The sequence below is a fragment of the Colias eurytheme genome, chromosome 13 (assembly GCF_061535395.1).
Source record: "Colias eurytheme isolate Ceu_HAF_F1 chromosome 13, ilColEury1 Martin Lab GWU primary, whole genome shotgun sequence".
Lineage (NCBI taxonomy): Eukaryota > Metazoa > Arthropoda > Insecta > Lepidoptera > Pieridae > Colias > Colias eurytheme.
The window spans coordinates 9,603,198-9,625,597 of NC_142992.1; the positions used below are offsets into that span (position 1 = coordinate 9,603,198).

Sequence of the window (22,400 nt, forward strand, 5' to 3'; positions counted from 1 at the left end):
TATGTACCTATAAAATATACACAGACATACAATAATTGGGTTGAACAAAAAAAAAAATGCAAACAGATCTTGATTAATTGAGTTTAATATCAATAAAATAAGAAAATTATTTACACAAATTTTATCAAAATACAAAAATAAAACACTGTCACGTACACATAGGTAATAACGATTTATGAGGAGGTACTATAATACACATTAGTCTTATCTGTGTGGTACAGAGCAATAACCAATCGTTCATTCAAACACACTTTGAGCTATTAAATAACGTGGTACTAAACCTAATCTGTAACTTAAATGGACAACTTACTATACAAAACATTTATAATTAAATCAACATTTAAAGATTTACAACATGCCCTTCGTTTGGGATCCAGACGCGTCGCTGACAATCTCTGTATGTTACATAGCACGATTTGCGACTGTATAGTCAATAGTCATCGTAATATTTTGAAAAAATAAATCTAAATTATACAACTTTCTACTGCATTCCGTTGGTTACTTGTTAGTCAACCAAATATAAACAACAATTTTGATGAAAATTTATATGTATAAATTGCCAGGTTATTGTTTAAAGCGCAATAATGAAAAATATTATAAGTACCATATTTTTTGTTCAAGTGTTTCATTTATACACCGTCCGTGCTACACAACCAACATTTAATTTCTTGGTAACTCGACGGTCTGTCCCACAAGACTAGCTTGAATCAGTTTTAAGCGTCATTTACATGACATTCCGTAAATTTCGCTAACACATAACAAATGCGTAGAGTTAAGTACGCCGAAGTCTACACCGATACTACTTTAATCACAAGGCGAGGTCAAAACACTGCGGAAGACAGAAACGTACAATTAAAACGTGATAATAATATTAACAATCTTTGGAATTAATTAATAAAGTTAAGAATTGTTACAATCGCGTGTAGCGGAATAAACTCAAGAGGTGTAAAGCGTGGCAACTTTTGTGTTACATTACCCCGGTGACTCGCGTGGCATAGACAAAAGAATAGACGGAATGTGGGCATAGAGAAATAATTTCAAGTCATAGCTCAGTGTCATTATGTTACATCATACAACCATTAAAAAAATCGAACCGGCGATTTTGGTTTAAAAACTTAATTGCAATGTACTTTTATTCAAACAAACTCGCTATGGAATGGCAACACTAGAACCGACGCTAACTGACACCGCGCTACTGATATGTCAAACAAGGAAGTCTACTCGCACCATAAACAAACGTCATCAATTTTTACATATAGTAACATTCATAACGAAAACACATTTACAAGTTTCGCCTTAAAACTAAATATGTACAAACTTAACGTTAGACACTTTTAACACGGTGATTTTGCTGTACATTACCAAGGCATATAAATATAGTGATAATATATGTAATACTTCTGATCCCTATCTAATTTCGTCCTCCCTTGTACGTTTTCGTACTCTATTATAAATAAATGTATATACAGTCTATGCTATGAACAATCAATAGAAAACTTTGTCTACGTTTCACTTCAAAGTAACAAATAGTACACTAGCGAGTTACAATAGCATAAATCACTTGTTACAATAATTATATATTCTTTATAAATATACTTATTTACAACCTATTGCAATATTAACCACACCGGTCTACGTCACTATGGTAAAAAATGTCATAATGGTATTGAAAAGTAATAAAACTCACTCATTCTTTTTTATATAATAGAAAAATAATATGCAAATAATACTATTCTTATATATTTAACTGAAAAATATTGACCTTACAGTATTATTTTTTAAAACCATTAATTAATTTTACAATAAATCATATATCTCTTTTTCGACATTATTCATATCTACATTCAAGTCACACATCCTAAGTACTTACCGTGGGCCGTTAACAGAATTCGGTACTTTTGAGATCTTATATCTATTGCACAACATTCATGCCACATAAAATAAAATATTTCGTCTAGCAATGCAGTAAATAAGAAAATTTAAGATTCCGTTTGAAATATACCTAAAAAGTCAGATAAAAATTCAATCATTATTAAAATTAATTCTATTTGTTAATTTGTATTCATTGGATTTCGTTAAATGCACTCATAAGGAAAATAATAAAATTTAATAAAAAAAATTGCCATCTATCTAAAAATTTCCATCAATTACTTTTATATGTAGCAAAATAAACTAGTATCGTTTATTTTGATCTACCTTCGCTACGGAATATTTGGCACATATCTTTAAGAATCACTCATTGGTGGACGAGTGACCTATACGAACTTTGTCAGATGGACCTTTCACATAGAGTCACAATCGACTCTTTGTATAATGCGGGTACATTGACATTGATCGCGAAGCACGATCGTCTCGAGGTCAGTCAAAACTCTATCGTTCACGTCAAACTAAACAATCAGTCGAATGCCGTCGCATAATTTCAAACGGTCGAAGCGAAACGAACCTAATAAATATAAATACAATATACACACAGTCTATTCTAAACGGATCTACTGTAAAAATTATTATGTCATCTTTGAGTCACAACGCGGGGGGAGGGGGGCTATGTACAACTGAATTCACCCTCACGGATCGCTCACAAATATACATACACGTAATTCGACATTCGCATCAGAATCGCTCGGAACTCGGAGTCGTATGGCACGATCTCGCGAAACGCCGACGCGGCGGCCGCGTCGAGTTTCATTGTGCGTAAGTCTTTGGAATAACACCGGGCTGGGGGGGGGGGTTCACACGGAGATCTCGTAGTTGCAGTCGTACACGGAGGCGCGGTCGGGCGGCTCGCTCTGCGGCGCGCGCTCCAGCTGCTCCTGCACCTCGAGCGCGCGCACGAACGAGAGCGGGCGCGCGGGCCGCACGTGCGGCGCGTGCGGCGCGCGGCGGCGGGCCAGCGGGGACGGCGCGGGGTGGTGCGGCACGTGCGGCGGGTGCGGCACGTGCGGCCGGTCCGCCCACAGGTAGCCGCCGCGCTGGGGCGAGGCCGCCAGCTCGCGGATGTCGTCGGGCGCGCCCTGCAGCAGCTCGCCCTCGGACAGGAAGCGGCGCTGCGGCGAGGCGCGCACGCCGATGAAGTCGGGCCGGCGCGGCTGCGTGGGCGTGCCGGGGTTGGACCTGTGCGCCGCGCTCACGTCAGGGGTTTAATCGCGCGAGCTCGTCCGAGCGCTCGCTATTATCGTACGGCCTACGGACAGAAGGAGACGGGAGCTGCGGGGAGAAGCGTCCGACGCCCCTCGACTCGCGTTCAGAACGGATTACGCTTTCGCGTTTCGACGAGCTGACAGACTATACGGCGCGCGGTTCACCGGTCTACAATGTCCGATCCCCGGGGGCCTCGAGGGGGGACGCTTTTGGCTAGTTCGCTTTGCGCCGAAAACGTCGACGTCGTGCGCTCGCCGAATCTAGAGGGAAAAAAGAAAATGTATCGTTCATTGCGGATCGTCGACGCGGACGAGTCCAGCGCAAAGCGAACCGCCTCGAACACCGCGCCTCGTGGGGACTAAACGACTACTGGATGGCGGTAATTACAAGCGGAAACAACCTCGTATACCTCGACTAAACTATGGAATGGAAACATTATTAAACCAGCACCTGTATGGCCAATAGCTAGCTTGTTCTGAACGTGCCCGAGTCGAAACGGCGGTTACGGAGAGCATGCCAACGCCATGCCAACTATACACTAACTACGATTTGCAAGCTACATCTTAACCTTTGTATCCTGACGAAAATATCTATAAATTGAACATGTCAGTCGAAAATAAAACAAGAAAAAGTAAGGATATTTGTAAAACAAATCATCAGAATACAAAGAAATACCTCGCAATTTGGCCACATAAATCAAAGTGCTTTTCACTGTACACTAAGTAATAAAAATCCATGCAGAAATGTACTCCAGTGAACCAATATTGCACCGAGGAGCATTTATAAATATCACATCTTAGTTTAAATATTCACTTATTCTATCAACTTTTCTATGATTTCTATAGATAAATTTAAATGCTCCTTAAGATGTGTACCGTAGCCGATGCGCCTACAATGGCTGGGATTTGAGGGTAGTTGAGCAAAATTCTAAAATAACAATGTCAATAACCCATAAACTAGAACCTAAATCTACGCATTAAATTGAAAATAATCATGCTATCTCACTCTTAACTGCTATTATAAGAGTGAGAAAGTATGTTATCATAAAGGTACTTCCACACAACGAGAATATGTACTGGGACATAAAATTATCGCAGTAAGTAAAACCAGTGTGGAAACACCTTTATAATTGATAATTATAAAAATAAACCTTGAGCAAAAAATAAATAAACCAAAGAATAACTGCCATTGTATATTGCACCCGCTACCGTACATGCTTGCAGTAAAACTGAGCTCTATGTACATAGCAATAAAGTATAAATTGCTATACAAAGGGCTCTTGTACCTTATAAAAAAATAAAAATATGTTATATAATATGCATTATTTAAAAAACTAAATCCATTACATGCTGTAAATCGAATATGCTTTTATATGTGCAATGTGTCTTATTTCAACTAAAAAATCACATCTAAAGTGTGCAATTAAAAAATATCTCAGTATAATAAGAAAAACTACCAAAAGAGATGAAAGAAAACTGTGACGTGATTTGACTGTAATAAAAACAAAATATCTGCGTACTTCCATTAGTAATTGACTATTGATATTTAATAATAAAACAAATACAAGATCTTACAATCAACTTCATAAGAATGATTTATTAGTTAAAAATTTGATCCGAATGAAACGGACCGTAAGGTAAAATATTCAAATAATTTCAATATATCTTATTCATTTACAAATAAATTGCAAAAAGAGCAAAATAGAGCTCCATTTTGCAACTTAAAACTCATTTGATGACATGAAAAATGGTGATGACGTAATAAAACTCTAGCGCATTCCATCCCGCATACGACACACAAACAAACAAAACATTTACCGTCCACACGTCGGCTCTATGCGCTACGTCCACCTGCCGCGGTAAGCGGTAAACTTACACTTTATACATATTCCACAAACCTATAAACTTCGGACAGACATAAACCTTATACACACGATATAAAGTTCAAAGTTGCGTGGCAAAAAGTATCCATCTGAAAATCTGTCTTTATTTCTTCATAGAATCGAGTGTAGTAAAAATTTATGCCTGTCCTCTAAGTACATTGCGTTTACGGTCAAATTAAAAACAAAAGTTTCGAACATTACAATTCAACCATAAAAACACTGTATTACCAAATAGATTATTAGACATTACATAAATATATCATCATAATGAATATTAAAAGCGTTAATGAACCAAATAATAATTTGTTAAGTTTGTAAACAATATAAATACTGCAAAAGGAAAATCAAGCATGCCCCATTGTGATATAGCGTCTACGATTTTCGACGTTATGAGCACGGTTATAAAAGTGCCCAAAACGGTACCCCCTTATCACCTTGCATTTCATGGGACATATTTAAATGGAGTTTAGCCTATGCAATCTAAACTTACATATACCCATATTACGGTGGACTGAAAAGACGTTTAGTAAATAATCAATACCTTGTATTACTTGTCCGTTGTTATATTGTACTACTGAATGGACAAAATATTTTTGTTAAGATCCCCATATTTTAAGGCTTCACTAAAACCGAACTATTGTTCGCCTTAAAATGATAGTCTAATTTAACTTTTCGCTTTCAGTTTCCATCAACAATATTTTAAATAACATATGAGAAACTAAAACTATACGATTATATGAAGAAGATGCATTTTCTCTTCCCTTCAATAATAATTGTTGTAATGCTTGTAATGTTGTTTAAGGGATGAAATATGAAGGTATAAAAGAATCGATTCCATATTCAATCAAGCATTTATGCCCAATAGCAATTCATTTAAAACCTTTAAAAACTTCATTTTGGAATTCTAGAGAGATTGAACACAGAAAATAGACTAAATAAAAACTAAGGGTTTTTAAACATCAGAAGAGGATTACTGAAACATATTATACAAGTGTTGGTAAATAATGCTACTAAATGAAATGCAAGGGTTCTACCATAAAAAATTTGTAGTACCATAAGGATACTTTGTACAAGATCCAATGTCCCCGTCCCAAGCGAAAAATGTATACAGTTAATAACCAAAACTACCCATGATGCAAACAATTTTACATGCAAATAATAAATCTATCTAACACTGAAAAGTAAGCGATGCAGACGGGAGTTAGTGTTGACAACATTTTAGGATTAACCGTCTCACGAAGTTTGTCTATGGCGTGTCAAATTTTATAGATTTCTTGACAAACCATTGATAAAAAAGAGCGTGTCTGCCGAGCACACGTGTCAGAAGTGAAACTTCTTTGGCAAGATTCAAAGATACAATTGTCACATGACGTGACGATATTGCTATGACGCGACCTTGAAATTTTACTCTCAACGCGCCTAAAGAAGTTTTATTTCAAAATTATTTAATATTTACATTTAAAATATAACGGTAACTGTTTCCTTTCGAATTCTGACACCATACCCAAAAAAATTTAACTTCGTAAGGCAGTTGTATGCTATAGGAAGAGGCCATGAAATGGGGAATACTTTATAAAATATATATTGGGCCAATTAAGTGTATAACAATTTTGAGCTTAAGCATAGTGTTGACACAGTTTATAAAATAACACTTTCTTAAGAATATTATATGGCTATAGAAAAAATTGTGATTTAAATACGTATTGAATGGATTCATTAAACAACGTATACCCATTTAAAATCACAATTTTGTCAAAGATTTATTTTCGTTTGTCAATCCATACAAACCTATACAATAAATTATATTGTAAAAAAACAATTTATATTGAGCAGCTGCTTCTGCATGCATTTAACTGCGTCCGATGACGTCACGCTGTCGCCCACACTCCACATATAACCCTGCATCCAGCTGCGCTAAGTGTAAGCACACAAACCTTAACTAACTAGTGTCATGTTTCACACGCACCTTGCACGGTCCGGCAACGTCGCGCTGCACATGCACTCTTGCCCAACGTACGCTCACTTTTCATACGCACCTCGGCCAGTAACGTCCCTTTCATACACGTTCACGTCTCAATGACGTCACGCTCCCGCTGCACGCGCGCAATGGTCCGATGACGTCACGCCGCACACACGTACGCTCCCACCGCACACGCTCACGTCTCAATGACGTCACGCAGACCTCACGTCAAGATGACGTCACGATGACGTCACACTGCCACATACCTGCGCACGGGGCTACTGAGCGCGAGCGGTGTGGGCACGCCCAGCGCTTTGATCCGCTGCTGCATGGTGGGCGAAGGCCGAGCGCCGCCGTTGGCGCCTGTGTCGTACCGCAGCGGCTCCATCACCACGCGGTAGCCGGACGTCGTTGTGCCGCCGTGACTGGCGAACCAAATGTTCATTTAAAACTCTCATTTGACTAAATAGATAAATAAATAAATGTTGTACCAAAAAAAATAGTTACCGTTTTCGTACATAAGTTATAAGTAACAGCCAAGACCAAATTGGAGTCAAGGAGCCGATCATAAAAAAAAGTTAGCATTAAGTATGGTTCACGTTAAAGTGATATTCGCCGTTCATGAAAAAATGATTTGTTTGTTATAAAATTGGTAACTAAAATTGATTGATAAAAAATATTCCTCAACTTATTTAAATTCTTCGAACTGTCCATCTAAAATTTAATAATTTGTCCTAACTGTTTAAAGAATGAAAAAGCCATATTGAGCAACATTGCAAAAAAAACTGCAAATGAATAGCACCACCGCGAACAAGCACGTCTATTTCTAACCTCACATCATCAAACCAACAAAAAACCCACTAAAACGCTCACCTAGTATTCCTCGAGAGCGGACTGAGCCGCGGGTAGTGGTGCGGCCTTGGCGGCAGGTGGTGGTGGGGCTCCGGGAACAGGTTCGTGGAGGAGCCCCGCCGCTGCAGGGGCGGAGGCGTCGGCTCGCAGTCCGCCGACTGCGAAGCCCCGGGGCCCTCCATCTCGCCCTCGTGTTCCTCCCGCCCGGGGGACAGCTGCAAACGGGGCTCGTATTTATGGGACATTACATAATAGTACAGATCTTAGAGTGGTTATATACCGGCTGCGCACGTCGCTCTAGAAAGTAAACATTGATAAAATCAGACACATTAAATCTTAATAATCCATTCGACGAAATAATCTAAAAAACCATCTGTAATGAAAATAATTTTATATGATCTTAAACAATTATAGAAATTTATAGCAGCTGATTTTGTGTACTTGTATTCAACGAGGAAAATTTTTTTATAGACCAATTATTCATTTAAAAAAATAAAGTTATTAAATCCAAGTTCCATAATATTCTCTTTCTATAAAAATCTGTTGTTTAATAAATTTAATAAACATTTAGGTATAATAATTAAATTGCTTTGAAACAAACATACATCTTTTGAACACTGGAGAGCCAGACATACGGCATGTCTTCAATTCACCATATATTACAAGAAATTGTGCATAGAAAAATAAACTTTATGGCAGTGAATTGAAGGTATGTAATCGCTCTACAAGCATGAAATCTATTGGACACTAGATGGAGTTGTACTATTTTGAGCAAATAAAAAATACTACTTAGCTTGTGAATAATGTCTATGGTTTGAAATTTATTTAGGTTGGTTATGTTAACAGGTATTCTATGGTTTGTCTATGACATAATTTAGGATAAGGTTTTATAAAATAGTTTTCTATGGATTGTCCTGGGTGTCCAATTTCTTTATTCTTCAATTGGATATACGAGATACTAGCTGTGAAAATATACGTAATGGAAAATATAGATTTTTAGTAATAATGTGGTCACTTTAAACACATTTAGATAAGATTATTTTATATTATAACCACTTTACTAACAAAAACCTTATACGCTAATAGCCACCAATAGAATTAGAGTCATTATTTACAAAAAATGTATCAGTGGACATTAGCTATATCTGTTTGGAATCTTTGATGTTTGGAGGTCATTATTCAAATGTACATAATATATTTTTGTCATTATAATATATTATGATCTTATCGCTGATAGATGGGTTTACTAATTGATAGTACATATTTAAAAAAATGAAACAACAATGCTTCATTTATCACCACAATAACATCGAAATCATAAACATTACAATGATATCCCCTACCAATTTTTTTTTATTATTATTTTACAATATTTATTACATTAGATAAAATATTACATTAGATCTATTAATTCATCCTTAAACAGCTTACAGAAAACCCCAGAACTTTCCAATTTCATTACTACCCCCATATATTTCAACTTTTAAAGACCACCTGTAAAGCCACCCCCCACCAAACCTCAAACTTTAAAAAATAGCCCACCCTGTACAAATTCCTACTCCTTTTTATAGACCATCCTCTATAATCCCCACCCCCTCCAAACATCAAAGCCCCAAATCCTCCCCCCCCCTCCCACCAAGCATCAAGCAAGTCTGGCCCTCACCTTATTGTAATGCGCGTGGGCACCCAACGGGCGGTGCGCGGCGCCGTTGTCCGCGGTGTACGTCTTTACCTGCGCGGCGCCGGCCGCTATCGTGGCCACGCCCATACTTGAGGAACCGTCGCGACGCTTCTTCCCACCCTTGTACATGTACTTTGAGGGTCGGGCTAGGCTGAAATCGGTGATTAATTGGTAAGAAGTGTGTTATAACTGTTGTATATCAGTGCTATATGTTCTTTGATCGTCGGAGAAGGTTGAATGTCAATCGTTTCATATCTATTATGCACAGTGCATAATAGAGATAGAAGGACTAGGCTGGAAAGTGGGTTTCTTTGACAAATAAATACAGTTATTTGTTACATTAATGAACAGTAATTACAACTTTATGATAGATGGTACTGTGACAAAAAATGTTTATACATCAATATTATAAATGAGTAAGCTCTTCAAAAGCAAGATTTATACCACGACTAGAAGTAAGTTACTATTGTTCATACCAATCATAATAATATAAAAATAGAATTACTAACTTTTCGAGCTTTCTTTCCTTCCACTTCAGTGAGCATCATAATTATTACTTCGTTTAAACAACCTAATAAAAAAGCATTAATGTTACATTGAACGTTACGATAAAAAAAGTAGCAAGGACTCGAAAAATTACTAATTGATTTTGACTTCCAATACCATGGAAAGCTCCTTGTATCGTTGTTTCGCAGGAAAGGTCACAAACTTATCAAAACCCCAACTTACCTAGGATACTGCGGACCAAACTGCGTGTAACAGCAATTGGACCAGCAACCCTTCGAGAAGGGGTTGTACCCGCCCGTGAACTTGCCCGTGACCTGCTCGTTCGTGGTGCGCCCCCGGGACACAAGCACCATGTGGAAGCCGGTCAGACCGAATATGGGTATAGCTAATAACGCTATTATGCCCATAATCACCATTCTGATGTTTTCGGTTAAGGTTATTGGGGTAATTTTGCTAATTTATGTAGTAGAACTACTAATTATTAAACAGAAATCAAATTGTAAGGTTCCTCTTTTGAAATAAGCATGTAAGAGTACCGTATAGTTCTAGATGCGAAGTTTTATGTATATTATGTTATACGATTATCCCACATTACATAAACAATATTTTGGAAAAATGTTTAAATTCACTTTGAATTCTTTTCTCTTGATTTTTAAATTATCCAATTCTAAAAAAGTATTTAAGTACAGTTCAAGTTATTATTCGATACATTCTAGTCTACTTTTAATTCGATTATTCATTCGGGATTAGAGCTAAATTGTAACAAGTCTAATACATTATGAATGGAGATAATCCCATGTAATAAAGTTATTATGGCTTCGTTTGAATGACTAAATCTTAGTCTTAATGAGGCATTAAAGTCTAAGCCTGGCTAATTTTTAAAATAACTTTACTATGTTGTATTGGCGAGAATAAATATTAATATTTCATAAATCACTTTTTGGGTAGAACAAAAGATGGTAACGATAAGAAATTGGCTGTAAGTTTTCACAGAAAAGTAATTAGTATTTTCTGTATAGCAAATTTTTCTGGAATAGAAAAATGCTTATTTTGCTCCCAACCCGTAGCTTATTTTTGCCACAAAAATATGTATGAATATATTTAAAAGTATATACTTTATAAAACTAGATCGTTTGTAAAAAGGATACGACACTATAGGCTCGACCTGTGTCAATGTTTTGTTGTTGTTCATAATGTAGTATAAGCTGAGGCCAAATATGCTCAGCATGTGTATTGAGAGCGATATTAGAAAGAAGAAGAAGAACCTATAGTTCCGTCGACCTATACAGTTGTTCACCCATGGGCAGTGGTGGTCGAATGTCTGGAAAGAAAAGAACGAAAGATTATATTATGTGATTAGATACATTATTTTAGAAATAGATCTTACAACAGAAAAAGCAGTTCAGTTTAAATGTCAGTATAATATAATTCTCGACCATTATAAATTATAATCCATTGGAATAAAAATAATAGTTATCGATGATAAATATTCGTAAAGTAATTCTCTCAACTGTTTATTTTCAACATTATTTTCTGCCCATAATTTTCGTCAATAAAGTGGAATACTTCTAAAGTAATAAAATTGTGTACTCTGGTAATAAAGTCTAATTGACGGACTCACTACCCCCAAAATTTAGGCCACGACCGCGCCTAGAGCCTACTACACTATATAATATATTATACACGAACCTAGAGGTTCGTGTATAATATAGTACAATGATTGGACCATAGACTAACCTCTATACAATGATTGCACACAGAGCAGTGCGAGCACCGCGGCGGGCGGTAGAACTTGCACGTGACGCACCACTTCATGCGCACGGTTATCCCGTTTATCTCCACGCTGCGGTACAGCGGCGCGCGGAAGTCGTCCTCGCGGTCTTCGTCAGGTGGGGCTGGAATCATTTGTTGTCTATGCTATGATTTTAGTGAAGAATAAAGCGAAATATATATAATATTTTATTTATTTTGTCCATGGTACAATTCTATTGAGAAAACCCCGGAACATGTCAGGCTGGTAGTATTTTTTGTTAATGGTAAAGTTCCATCAACAGATAAATACGATTAAATTTAGGTATGGATGGTGTTAGAATTTTTGATTTTTAATGATAAAGTACTTACAAAAAAATACTAATAACGTGCCTGTATATTACGTTGGACTGAAAGACGCAAATTTTAGGCACCATATTCTAAATGTTGAGTGTTAGTGCGGCCCTAGTTGAAGTTTTTCCACTGACTAAACAAATCCAAGTTTTTATTCATAACTAGCGGTCCGCCCCGGCTTCGCCCGTGGTATATGTTTACGTTTTCTCTACATAAAAACCATCCTCGTACTTCAAGGAATATAATAAAAAAAGAATTATCGAAATCGGTTCAGCCGTTCTCGAGTTATGCGCTTACCAACACATTTTGCGATTCATTTTTATATATAAGACTAGCGGTCCGCCCCGGCTTCGCCCGTGGTACATATTTACGTTTTCTCTACATAAAAACCATCCTCGTACTTCAAGGAATATAATAAAAAAAGAATTATCGAAATCGGTTCAGCCGTTCTCGAGTTATGCGCTTACCAACACATTTTGCGATTCATTTTTATATATAAGACTAGCGGTCCGCCCCGGCTTCGCCCGTGGTACAAATTTACATAAAAACCATCCTCGTACTTCAAGGAATATAATAAAAAAAGAATTATCGAAATCGGTTCAGCCGTTCTCGAGTTATGCGCTTACCAACACATTTTGCGATTCATTTTTATATATAATAATAATAATAATAACCCCATCACCGTATCTCTACGTTGACGACGTGATGGGGCTTGTGTGTTTCAATGACTCTCGGGGCTAAGCCGGTAGAGCTACTCATGCCGGATAGGCCCAAGACGAGAAACCAGACCAAGCGAGATACAGCCCAATCCAAGGTGGAACAGCAAGCGCCGAAGGATGCATGGCTAAGGGGAGCTTAGTCGCTAGTTTGCGAACTCCGGAGACCAGGGGAAATCCGGTTTAAATTACCCTTGCCACGGTGAACGCGGGGCTCTGCCGTGGTGGACCGATCGTCCCTAGCTACTCGTGGGAACACAATGTAAAAAATGGAGGAGGTAGGAGGCAGACAAAGATATAACCTACGGTCGCTGCCCGGAGGGCGTCGGGGCGCGTCTGGAGCCGATGCTGGACGTGACAGCATGCGATCCATCGGCGACAGGGGGCTGAACAGGAGAAGCCCTCTCCGTAACAACACAACAAATGAAAATCCCTCATCATCTGCATCATCCCCAAAATCCTTATTTTCCTCCCTCCAATCATCCCCAATCTCTTATACCAATCATCTTTCACCCTCATCATGCTCATCTAACTATTCAAGTTCTATAACAACCGAGGATGTTGTGCAGGAGGCAACCTGTGCCGAAATACCTGCACCCACCAACGTTGAAAAACGTGCCCGCAAGAAATGGACAGATGAAATGAATATCTTTATCTTGCGCACATATTTTACTCTTACTTTATTAGAATCTGATACGAACACATATTTACCAGCATTACACACATCATTCATACAACAGTTCCCACAAATGCAAGTCAGCAGACAACGTATAGGCGACCAACGCCGAGCTATTATACGCAACAACTTACTTAATCAAAATAAAGTACAGGAAATCCGTAGAGAGGTTGAAGTATTTTTATCAAGTCAAAACAATTCTACTACTCCAGCTAATCCCGTTTCACTTAACAGAGAGAACTCAGGTCAAAGAATGAGATGGTCAAATGCAATAAACGAAAGTATAATGTATCATTACTATGCAATCACTAATTTAGAAACCAATAGAACGTCTTACATTCAACCTCTGCATCAAGCTGTAATATCTAAACATCCTAATATTTCGCATGTATCCGAACAACGTATATCTGATCAACGTAGAGTCATAATTAATAACAAACTCATATCTGATACCCGATTGCAAGAAATAAGAAACGAAGTAGCTAGTACACTTTTGCATCTTGAGCAACAACACGAACAAGATGAAATCACTAATGAAACACCAGTTTCCTATCAATATATTAATACAGCTGCTAGTATTGAAGGAGTTTTAACAAATGATGAAACAATTCTTTCTCGCAATTTACTCGCAGAAAATGAAGCGGAGGCCCATAAAGAAACTTCAATGTTTGTTTCTTCAGATGTTGAAAATACTTTTATAAATACTTTAGATATATTTAAAAACACTGACCCTACACAAAGACCATCAATCCCTAAGCAAAAAATAACCAAAAAACTAGCTCATTTAGTCAACTTCATTAATCACACCATACTACCTAAGTACTGTCGACAGGATACAGACTTTCCCAACCTCCAAGAAATTATCTACTCCGCAGCATACACAGCCGCTACACACAATGGATCGAAAATTATTAATAACCCCATTCATACACCACATAAGCATAAAACTCCACTCTGGCAGGTTAGATTGGAAAAAAGAATTGAAGACTTCCGAGTTAAAATTGGCCGACTCACCGAATACATTAAAGGAAACAGCAGCCCAAGATTAAAAAGACATATTGAATCGATTAAACGCAACTATAAAATTCACTCTCAGCATGAAAATGAAAATACAGATCTTTCACATTTCTTAGATACTCTGAAGCAGAAACTTAGCGCTCTGTCCAATAGGCTACGTAGGTATAAGCAAACTACACTGAGGAAATCTCAAAATACCCATTTCACTATGAATGAAAAATCTTTCTACAGGAACTTTAATCAATCTTCTTCAGAGCCACGCGACGAGTTAGATGAACTACCGAATCCTGAAGATGTCCATGGTTTCTGGTCAAATATTTGGGCGAAACCAATTCAACACAACCCCGCAGAATGGATTAAAGATGAAAAAGACAGTCTTACCGACGTATTAGACATGAAATATGAAGATGTCTCTATTGAATTGTTTCGGTCTGTCATAGGAAAGACACACAATTGGAAAGCTACTGGATCTGATAAGTTACACAATTACTGGTATAAAAAATTTACTGCCGTCCACCATTTGTTATTAACTCATATAAACACTTTTATTAAATCACCCGAATCAATGCCTAAATATATTACTCAAGGAATAACCGTCATGATACCTAAAGACAAATCAGACCCAAAAAATCCCGCAAAATACAGACCAATCACATGCCTACAAAATATATACAAAATTATCACTTCATGTATAAGTCAAATAATGTATCAGCACCTAGAAAAATATAGCATAATAGCAGAAGAGCAGAAAGGATGTCGTAAAAGGACTCAGGGATGTAAAGAACAGCTTGTTATTGATTCAGTGGTTTCAAAGCAGGCATACAACAAGAAAAGAAATATATATACAATGTACATAGATTACCAAAAGGCATTTGACTCGGTCCCCCACAGTTGGCTTATATATATACTCGAACACTACAAAATAGATCCTACACTTATAAATTTTTTACGAACCATTATGAATAATTGGCAGACAGTTTTAAGACTCCACACACAAACTAAATTTACAGAAACAGCGCCCATAAGTATTCGCCGTGGTATATTTCAAGGGGATGCTCTTAGCCCTCTTTGGTTTTGTTTAGCATTAAATCCGCTTTCTAATTTATTAAACAAGGCTAATGTAGGTTTCCGTTTAAAATATAACAATAATCAATTCACACTTACACATTTAATGTACATGGATGACATAAAATTATACGCTTCAAATTTAGCTGAAATCAACAAATTAGCAGATATAACGCAAGTTTTCTCTTCCGACATACAGATGAATTTCGGTATTGATAAATGTAAGATACAGAGTGTTAAACGAGGTAAATTAGAATCGAATTCATACACTTTACATAATGACGAAGTTATCCAGCCAGTAGACAACCAAATAGGATATAAATATCTAGGCTTCTACCAAAATCAAAATATTCTCCATAAACAGGTTAAAATCGAAATTGAAAAATGCTTTAGAGCTAGATTACATAAAATATTGAACACACATCTTAACGCTAAAAATATTGTCAAAGCCATTAACTCCTTTGCTATACCTATATTAACTTACTCTTTTGGAACAATTAACTGGTCTCAAACACAACTAATAAAGCTTCAACGAATTATAAATACTTTAAGCACTAAATACCGTAAACACCATCCAAGATCTGCAATAGAACGTCTGACGCTACCTAGAGCCGAAGGAGGACGGGGTATTATCGATATACAAAACCTACATAATAAAATTATTACTAATTTACGGTCATACTTTCACAATAAAACCTTAGATTCCAAACTGCACAAGGCTATCTCTCACACCGACAAAAAACTCACACCTCTAAACCTATCAGACAGAAGTACCCAAAAAAATGAAAAAATTAGAAAACCACAAGAGAAAATAGATGCATGGCTACAGAAATCCCTACATGGCAGACACCGACGCGATTTGATGAATACTGACATCGACAAGCTGGCATCGAACACATGGCTCAAACGCGGCGAGTTGTTTCCAGAGACAGAAGGTTTTATGATTGCCATACAAGACCAAATAATTGATACGAGAAACTATAGGAAGTTCATACGGAAAGACCCAAATTTAGTTACAGACCAATGTAGACAATGTCACAGCGCATCCGAAACAATCCAGCACATTACAGGTGCTTGCAGGTCGCTTGCTCAGACAGACTACAAGCATAGGCACGACCAAGTCGCGTCTATAATACATCAATATCTGGCCATCAAATATAATCTCATCACCGAAAAAGTATCTTACTATAAATACACCCCTAAAATAATTCTAGATTCCACAAACTACAAACTCTACTGGGACAGAACCATTATCACGGATAAAACAATACAAAGCAATAGACCTGATATTACCCTCCTAGATAAACGAAACAAAGTTGTATATTTAATAGATATCGCTATCCCTAATACACACAACCTAACATCCACATTCTCCAACAAAATTGCTAAGTATACTGATCTCTCCATTGAAATAAAAACTCAATGGCGAGTCAGTACAGTCAAAACGGTCCCAATAGTTATCTCCACTACAGGAATCATACCAAAATCACTTCACTTAAGCCTCAAAACATTAAGCATTCATAGTAACACACATATTCTTTTACAAAAGGCCGTTATTTTAAACACGTGCCGTATAGTTCGCAAATTTTTATCTTTAGATTAATTAAGTTTGTCTGTTTGTCCCACCCATTAAATATAAGCTTGTATAGGCATCTTTGTTTGGCCAAAAGCCCGCAAAATGTTCGAGTCCTCGATTATGAGAGAACTTATAAAATACAAAAAAACATAAATAATAATAATAATAATACAAAAGATTTGTCAGTCGGGTTCGCTCCGTGCCTTCGCGAGGTTCGGGACTCGGCCACCGCCGGAGAGCTTCCACGAGGCTCTCTAGATCATCAGGCATTGTGCCCTTGTAACATCACCGGGGTATCCCGTGCCCCGGCCCTTGGTCGCGCTCACCGCCGCGTGTGTGTTTGTGTGGAGTGTGGGACTGGACGCCGTTCTTGCCCGCCGCGAGCTGGAGGACCCTGACCGCGTGGCGGCGCGTGTGTTCTGGACGCTACTCCCTCCGACGAGGTACGTGCCGTGTGTATCCTGTCTATCCCTCTTTGCTAACACCACGTAGATCTGAATACAGTCCACTTTCATATCGAGAATATATTTACGTATATTTTTATATTGGCGCGACCATTGAGTATATAAGATATAAGATTAATTAATCCATATAATATTATAAATGCGAAAGTAACTCTGTCTGTCTGTTACTCAATCACGCCTAAAATACTGAACCAATTTGCATGAAATTTGGTATGGAGATATTTTGATACCCGAGAAAGGACATAGGCTATAAGGCTACCCTTTATTGCGAAATAATAATATGTACCACGAGCGAAGCCGGGGCGGACCTCTAGTTGGATATATAAATCCGAATTGTTCAAATCCGTCTGTATATACTTTCAGACTGGTAAATTCTTCTTTGATTAATACATTATTTTGTAAATATCATGCCGAATATTGAAATCGAACGCAATGATTAGATTGGTAATATTCTGATCTTTAGCTCTCTACTAAATAATAGTCACGTAAAGTGGACAAACTCTACGCCACACAGTTACAAATACACAAAACAAATATTTCAATATGACCCACAATATTTATATCGCAATATACCCCGCCTTAAATCCGTATTACGTCAATACACTGATAAAATGCGATTCTTATACAAATTCCATCTAATTAATGGGACCGTGTAATTAGCTAATTGAAGGTGACCAAATTCTGAGGGTACTTGTTAGGGAACTCGACCTCCGCTATAGGATCGAATTCTATCGAAATTTCAAAGGATCTAAATTGCAGGGTTTGAAGTCACGTTTCGTTAAAATTTGTCATAGTATTTTTTTATTATTACGTGATAAATGCTTTGCTAATTCGCCTTGCCGGTTGTACAAATTTATTTTTCTTGAGGGTAAAAAAGTGCGTGTCAACTGTAGGCAAAAAATCATACTTATGAAAGAAATTCCTATAAAAAAATGTCGCTTAAGTATTTTCATCGAGTTTCGAAGTTTTAATGGTATAGAGAACATATTATGTATTTTGAAATAACGTGAAAATACTCACATTTCTTACTTTTTTTGGTTAAGCTATTTAGTTCTTACGATAATAGTGAACGAATTATGCAATAAATTCGGCTTAGGCTTAAACTGAAATGATCAGCAATGAACAATTGGATTAGTTTTATGAGGACAAATTATAACCTCGACCTCGTAACGCTTCTCACTTTTTTCCAGATAAAATAATTTGAGTTTGAGTTTAGGCCTCCAACTTATTTCACTTACGTATATTGTACAAAAACTGTTTTTCCAAACTGTACTATCAGTTTTTATATTATTGAACCAATTAAAAGTACTTCTGCAATAAGTTTGCTTGTGTGGATAAAACTGTGACGTATTTTAAGAGTTAAAAGAGTTGAAAATATTCGCAATAAGTATTTTATATTCTATATAGATCGACGGACAAGGTTAAAATAAGATTTCGGAAAATAAACAAAATATATTTGCCCTGTACTTGTTTTACCTGAGTTTATAACATTTTTTTTTAATTACGTACTATTTAATCATTGTTTTTATGAATATACCTAATTAAGAAACTTTATGGCGGTTATAACACTGGTTAGTTAATGTCCTGTCCAATTAAAAACCACGTGATTAAATCGAATTGTAAAATATATACCTAATGGGTTTCTACTTTCTATATTCCTCACAAATATAGCTTCAAAAATGATTTTTAAAAATAATTAATAAAGATAGAAACATTAAGAAAGGTGATAAAAACTTTCCCTTTACGTAAAAAGAAAGTATAATTGAGGTAATTTTAAAATTACTCTACAAATTAAACACATCCGTAAAAAATCTCTTTCAATTGTGAACATCGAGAGGTCTTTGTACGTCAACAAAACAAAATTAACACTAGAGAAGCAAAGTCAATTTAAACTTTACACTGTTGACTGCTCAACTGCTATATTGAATGTGCAAATTGGAGCTTTACAACACAATTAAATCATGCATGGATGCAAATAGACACAGGTCTCTTTTGTTTACATTTGTGCAGTTTCCGCAGGTTAGTTTTTGGATCAATAGTTTCAAAGCTTATATTATGCTGTTTGGTAGCACTTGTGGATAAGAAACGTGTCACTTTTTTATCCTGGCTGTTACTTCTCGTAATTGTTTATTCATCTTTATAATCAATTGGCAATCCTATAAATACAATTCTTAAAATTGAATTACGGTTAAAATTGAACTGAAAATTTCAAATATTAGCAAATATCCAATATTGCATGATAATATTTTGAAAACAAATAAAAGCTAATAAAAGTGTGAAGTCCCATGTCCTCTAGTGGGGTAAGGGGCAGATGCATTATACATCTGTTTCACTGATTTATTTTCCTTAGGGACAAGTAGGTGATCAGCCTTCTGTGTCCTATCAGACCGAGACATTTTTTTTTCTTCGTCTCCACCGGGAATCAAACCCAGGACCCCTTGGTGCTACGCTCACTGTACCAAGGAGATGATCAGTCAAATAAAGCTAATAGATACAATATAATTGTTTGGATAATTAATTAACACTTTATTATATGATTCACAATATTGATTATTTATTACCATAAATTTTCATACTAATAAATTAATAATAGACTTGGATTAGTGAAGCTAATTTTTTATACTATGTGAATATTATCATAAACTAGCTGCGCTTCGCGGTTTTACCCGCATTTCTCTGGTCCTATTGGTCTTAGCATAATGATATAATATATCCTATAGCCTTCCTCAATAAATGGGCTAACTAAAAGCCAAAGAGTTTTTCAAATCAGACCAGTAGATCCTGAGATTAGCGCGTTCAAACAAACAAACTCTTCACCATTATAATATTAGTATAGATAAAGTTTATTTATACAAAGTATAAATTTGTTTTGGATATAAGTAATACGATTTTTACAATTGGTGAGCAATCAATTTTTGTTCAATGTCAAAATTATCTATCAAACAGAAGATCTTTAGATCATGCATATTATTAGCTAAAAGGATTGAGCGATTAATATCAGAGTTTGTAGGAACAACTGTCAATAAATATTATTGTTATATTAGAGTACTAAAATTACTTAATATTGGTAAAATGCCCTGTAAGAGTTCACAAGACCATTGTATCAAGTAATTAGCATTAAAAAAGTCTTTAAAATATAATGAAATACTTAATCCATCAGTCCCCGGAATCACAGACACAATAGATAATCTATTGTGTCGCGCCCCGATCGGGGCGCTCGGTGGTCAATGGGTTAAAAGAATGTAACATTCTTATCCAGTCGGGCGTAAGATACAATTTTCTCACTAATTTATTTGGATTAATTTTTTGAATGAAAATGTATCTACATTGTGTAAATTAAATAAATACATACTTTTTTATATTCCATTTGTTTTTAAATTATCAATACCAGTGATTTCCATGCAAACAATTTAATAATTAAGGTACATATTGACCAAGGCCATACAAACAATGTATGAACTAAGGTCTCAATCATAATACCTATGTATGAATATTTACATTAAACTTGAAATGTATAATTACAATGAACGTACCTTTTGGTATCACCCCCGGGTCCATGAAAGTGGCCAGTGTAAAATTGGCCAAAACAAAAAATGTTATGACACCTTGATATGCAGGCACCCATGGGTGTTTGTAGAGATAATACTGGCAACTGAAATATAAATTAAAAAAAAATAACTTAAACTATATACAGGAATAGATTATAAACACTGCTATTGATAAACCACAAACAAAACCTCAGTACATGTATGCAAATCAGTATATAACTTCATTTGACAAGATAATTTGCATCAAATGGTAACCACAAATGCTTAATCATATCACGAACAAGGTTTTGTTTACACCATTTAAAGATATATATGCACCTAAAGTGTTTGATGAAACACAAAAGGATAAAAACAATCTGATACGAATTTTAAAGTGGTCTCACAAAGTGTAAATAATTAGCTGACAAACAATTAAATTAAGTTTCACGCAATTAAAATAACTGGTGCAATAGCACAAAAACTGTGTTTGTAAAGTCAAATAGGGCAAAGGTAGCCCGAGGATATTAATAGCAGCAATTCTACAATCTTTATGTGAAAGTTGTCAAATCTAAGAGATTCATACCTTGCGAACATAATGTATACTTACGGATAATAAAAAAACAGGGACGTCGTGCCCAACAGTAATGTCCAGGCGAATGTCGCGGGGATGTATCTCGTTTTGAGGTCGCATTTGGGCATATTGTGTCAATTTTATTTTCCTAAAAGCAATAATTAAATGAATTTTATTCACTACAGACCAACATGGCCGCGCCTATTAATGTGACAGATAGAAAATCTGTGTGGCATTAATGACTTTGACGTATCTTGATTAGAAACAGATTATTCAAATAATTTGCAATTCCATTCAGATAATGAAAAAGCAGGTTTTTTTTTACATGCTTGCAGACCTGTGTTGGAGACAAAAAATATGTATTCCTGTGTATTGCTTTATTTATTTATAAATTTTATTTAATACCCCCCCCCCGTTTTTCATATTATGTACTAAATGTAATAAATATGTCCATGTTTAATGTTATTTGATAAAGTACGCATTTGAAATACTGAAATGTACTCAGTACTCCAGTAAAATATGAATACTATTACAATATGTACATATAAATCTTAGATCTAAAAATTTAAATATGGACACAGATGTGTTCATCTGTGTCCAAGAAACCTAAAACTGTATCAAAATATGCTTAGCAGTTTACGTGTGACAAAATATAACATATACAT

At 36.2% G+C, this 22,400-nt stretch overlaps 1 protein-coding gene across 2 annotated transcripts; it reads right to left on the minus strand.

Moving 5' to 3' along the window:
* Positions 1 to 2,340: 2,340 nt before the first annotated feature.
* Positions 2,341 to 21,950, minus strand: Zdhhc8 (zinc finger DHHC-type containing 8). Of its 2 annotated transcripts, none has more exons than XM_090108394.1 (9): positions 21,772 to 21,950; positions 21,171 to 21,289; positions 11,758 to 11,915; positions 11,169 to 11,341; positions 10,243 to 10,437; positions 9,496 to 9,664; positions 7,854 to 8,047; positions 7,247 to 7,405; positions 2,341 to 3,111 (listed from the first exon to the last, which is right to left on the minus strand). In XM_090108394.1, the coding sequence occupies exons 1-9, from the start codon at positions 21,861 to 21,863 to the stop codon at positions 2,730 to 2,732; spliced, it is 1,641 nt and encodes a 546-aa protein (XP_089964520.1). In that variant the 5' UTR covers positions 21,864 to 21,950; the 3' UTR covers positions 2,341 to 2,729. The 2 variants fall into 2 exon arrangements, with proteins under 2 accessions (XP_089964520.1, XP_089964521.1); XM_090108395.1 differs by having other exon boundaries at positions 2,996 to 3,398.
* Between the last annotated feature and the right edge of the window lie 450 nt (positions 21,951 to 22,400).

Bases quoted from the DNA above. Each gene is read 5' to 3' on its own strand.
- Zdhhc8 (XM_090108394.1), bottom strand. From the start codon at position 21,863: ATGCCCAAATGCGACCTCAAAACGAGATACATCCCCGCGACATTCGCC. The intron at 11,916-21,170 runs GTACGTTCATTG...AAATGATTCCAG, and splicing joins CCCGGGGGTGATACCAAAAG to CCCCACCTGACGAAGACCGC. The intron at 7,406-7,853 runs GTGAGCGTTTTA...TTGGTTCGCCAG, and splicing joins CCGCTCTCGAGGAATACTAG to TCACGGCGGCACAACGACGT.